Source organism: Chiloscyllium plagiosum, chromosome 25 (genome assembly GCF_004010195.1).
Source record: "Chiloscyllium plagiosum isolate BGI_BamShark_2017 chromosome 25, ASM401019v2, whole genome shotgun sequence".
NCBI classification, from domain to species: domain Eukaryota; kingdom Metazoa; phylum Chordata; class Chondrichthyes; order Orectolobiformes; family Hemiscylliidae; genus Chiloscyllium; species Chiloscyllium plagiosum.
The window spans coordinates 25,194,444-25,198,275 of NC_057734.1; the positions used below are offsets into that span (position 1 = coordinate 25,194,444).

Sequence of the window (3,832 nt, forward strand, 5' to 3'; positions counted from 1 at the left end):
TCCCCATTGTAGAGGAGACCGCATCGGGAGCAACGGATACAATAGATGATATTAGTGGATGTGCAGGTAGAACTTTGATGGATGTGGAAGGCTCCTTTAGGGCCTTGGATGGAGGTGAGGGAGGAGGTGTGGGCACAGGTTTGCAGTTCCTGCGGTGGCAGGGGAAGGTGCCAGAATGGGGTGGGTTGTAGGGGGGGCGTGGACCTGACCAGGTAGTCACGGAGGGAACGGTCTTTGCGGAAGGCGGAAAGGGGTGGGGAGGGAAATATATCCCTGGTGGTGGAAATGTCGGCGGATGATTTGGTTTATGCGAAGGTTGGTAGGGCCCATACGTGTGCCCACGGCTACCCCTTTGGTCTGGAGGAAGTGGGAGGATTCGAAGGAGAAATTGTTAAGGGTGAGGACCAGTTCGGCCAAACGAATGAGAGTGTCGGTGGAAGGGTACTGTTGGGGACATTGGGAGAGGAAAAAACTGAGGTCTTGGAGGCCCTGGTCATGGCTGATGGAGGTGTAGAGGGATTGGATATCCATGGTGAAGATGAGGCATTGGGTGCCAGGGAAACGTCGATTTTACTGCTCGTCGGATGCTGCCTGAACTGCTGTGCTCTTCCAGCACCACTAATCCAGAATCTGGTTTCCAGCATCTGCAGTCATTGTTTTTACCCTCCAAAATTATACTGTTAGTTGTCAGAACTTGGAAAAATCTGATCCTTATAATACACACTGCTCAAGTAGCAAGTTGTAAAATTTAACTAAATTTTTATTTTCAACTTTATAGCATTTAATTAGATTGATTTGAACTAGGAAAACAATATTTTCACTGTAGCATAGGAATTTATTTTATGTTCTAAACTGTATACACAATCAAACAAATTACTTGCAAAGCAATTAAAAGTTAAATTTCACCAATTTTAGCTTAAATAATAACTCAAAATGCACATTTCTCACCTGATAGATTGACATCTGTTAAGGAATCTCTAGTTGTAGTGCCAACTGCCGTTAATAGGTTAATTGATTGATCTGTCAGATGATTGCAGTAACTAAGGTCCAGTCTGGATAATGTTGGCATGTGTCTAATAAGAAGCCGGAGTGTTGCATCTGTAATGTCCAGTCCAGCCAGACGAAGGTCTACCACATTTCGTAGCTTGCTGCGATTGTCAATTTGACCTTTCAATTATGACAAGAAACTTATTAATAAAATCATAAGAAATAGAGAAGTAGGCAACTTAGCTCTTCTCTCATTCCACCATTCAACAAGATAATGACTGATCTGTACCAGGCCTCAGTTACTTATCATAGTTCTCAACTCCCCAATGTTCCAAAGATTTATATACCTCCTGTTTAAATAGTTAAGTAGAGAATTTCAAACTCTCACCTGCCCTCTGGAAAAAGAAATTCTTTTGCACCTTGGTTTTAAATGAGATTCCCTAGTTCCACCCTGTCAAGCCTGCTCAGAATCTTGTATGTTTCAAATCAGTCACCCCTCATTTTCCCTCATCACTGATAAATAAAGGCCTAACCTGTTTACCCACTCTGTATCAATCTATCCAATTAACCACCATCTAATGAGAGAGTAGCTAAATGGTCTGATTGGACTATTGCGACTTTACTCTTAATTGTTGTAAAACTATTTTTCCAAATCCAACCCCCAAACACTCGAGGCAGAAATTCAATTTGCCTTAATCACTTGTTGCACTTGCATGCTAACCTTTTGTATTTCATGTACAGGAAGACCCAGATCCTTCTGTACTGCACATTTCTGGAGACCCCCACTGTTTAAATGATAGCCTGCCTCTTGGTTCTTCCTAATGAAATGTAGTTGTCGTGGGTACGTTTGCCGAGCTGAAAAGTTGGTTTGCAGCCATTTCGTCCCCTGTCTGGGCAACATCCTCAGTGCTGTGGAGCCTCCTGTATTGTGTCGGTTGGAATTTATTTGCTTTTGTTCCTTCTGCTTCCGGTTGTTCGTTGCAGTGGTTGGTATATTGGGTCTAGGTCAATGTGTTTATTGAAGAAGTCCATGGCTGAGTGTCACGCTCCTAGAAATTCTCTGGCTGTCCTCCGTTTGGCTTGTCCTATTATTATTGTGTCATCTCAGCCAGACTTAGGATGCTTGTCTGTCTGCCAGGCATCTGTGGATGAAGTTGTGGGGATATCTGTTTTTGGCAAAGACTTTATAGAGGTGTGCTTCTTACTCTCTTCGCAAATCGAGTGCTGCAGTGTGTTGTATTCTTTTTGAACAGAGTCCTAATGCAGCTAATCATGTGTTTGGGTGGGTGCTGTTATAATTCAGGATCTTGTCAGTGTGTGTGACTTTTCTGTACACTTTTGCTGTGCGTTCCCCATTGTGTTCTTTCTACTATCAAATGTAGGAATAGAAGTTGGTTGTTAACTTCCTCGTCTCTTCTAAATTTGATCCCTGTGAGCTTGGTGTTGATAATCTAGTGTGTGCTCTCAATCACTGTCCTTTAATTATTACAAATGTGTCATCCACGTATCTGATCCAAAGTTTGGGTTGGATTTGTGGAAAGGCTGTTCTAGTCTTTGTATCACTACTTCTGCTGTAAGCCCGGAGATGGATGAGCCTATGGGCCATTGGTTTGAACATATATCTGCTGCTGAATATGAACTGCATTGTTAAGCACAGGTCCAGCAGTTTGAGCATGCAGTCCTTGTTGATTGGTTCTTCATTGTGTAGTCTGTTCTGTTTGTCCACAAGGTTGGCTATTGTACATGAACTGACATCCACGCTCCGACAACAGTTCACCAGAACAAAAGATTCAATAACCATCAGGTGCAGGACAAACATGGTGCACGAGATTCCATGCAGAGACTGCACAAAACACTATATAGAACAAACAGGCAGACAACTAGCAATCCGCATTCATAAACATCAACTGCCACTAAACACCTTCGTAGCTATACACACAGACAGCAAGCACCACATATTCGACGGGGACAACATAACAATAACAGGCCAAGCCAAACTGAGGTCAGTCAGAGAATTTCTAGAAGCATGGCATTCATCCACAGACTCCATCAATAAACACATTGACCTCGACCAAATGTACGGACCCTATATGCAACGAACAAATGGAACCGGCAACCGGAAGCAGCAGGAATGAAACCAAATAAATTCCAACCGACACAGTACAGCAGTACTTCACATGAGGTGCCACAGCATTCAGGATGTCACCGAGAAAGGGGTTGAAACGTCTGCAAACCAACTTCCCAGCTTGGTGAACATAACCACAACAAGTGCAACTGGCAACCAAGCTACAAATCTTTACACAAACCTTGAACTCCTAATGAAGTGCTTGACTTCAAACTTTTCTATATTAACTTTCATCTGCCAAGTTTGACCACTCTGTCCATCTACACTACCTTGCAGGTTTTGTATATCCTCATCACAACAAAACTCCCACCTATTTTTGTACCAAAGTAAATTTGTAAACATTATACTCTGCCCTCTCAAATCATTATAAATAGTAAATAATTGAGGTCCTAGGACTGATCCTTATGGCACTTTATTAATTACATTTTCTAACCTGGAAAAGTCAATCCCAATTGTGTCTTGTATATAGAGTCACAGAGATGTATAGCATGGAAACAGACCCTTCGGTCCAATCTATCCATGCCGACCAGATATCCCAACCCAATCTAGTCCCACTTACCAGCACCCGGCCCATATCCCTCCAAACCCTTCCTATTCATATACCCATCCAAATGCCTCTTAAATGTTGCAATTGTACCAGCCTCCACCACATCCTCTGGCAGCTCATTCCATAAACGTACCACCCTCTGCGTGGAAAAAGTTGCCCCTTAGATCTCTTTT

At 42.8% G+C, this 3,832-nt stretch overlaps 1 protein-coding gene across 14 annotated transcripts in view; it reads right to left on the reverse strand.

The window, feature by feature from the left end:
• The window catches only part of LOC122562672 (lysine-specific demethylase 2B), a 218,332-nt gene that overhangs the window by 4,179 nt on the left and 210,321 nt on the right, over positions 1-3,832 (reverse strand). For all 14 annotated transcript variants that reach the window (XM_043715718.1, XM_043715717.1, XM_043715725.1 and 11 more), the window contains one exon: positions 949-1,167. In XM_043715718.1, coding sequence (XP_043571653.1) covers positions 949-1,167 — 219 coding nt within the window. The remainder of the gene's footprint in view (positions 1-948; positions 1,168-3,832) is intronic.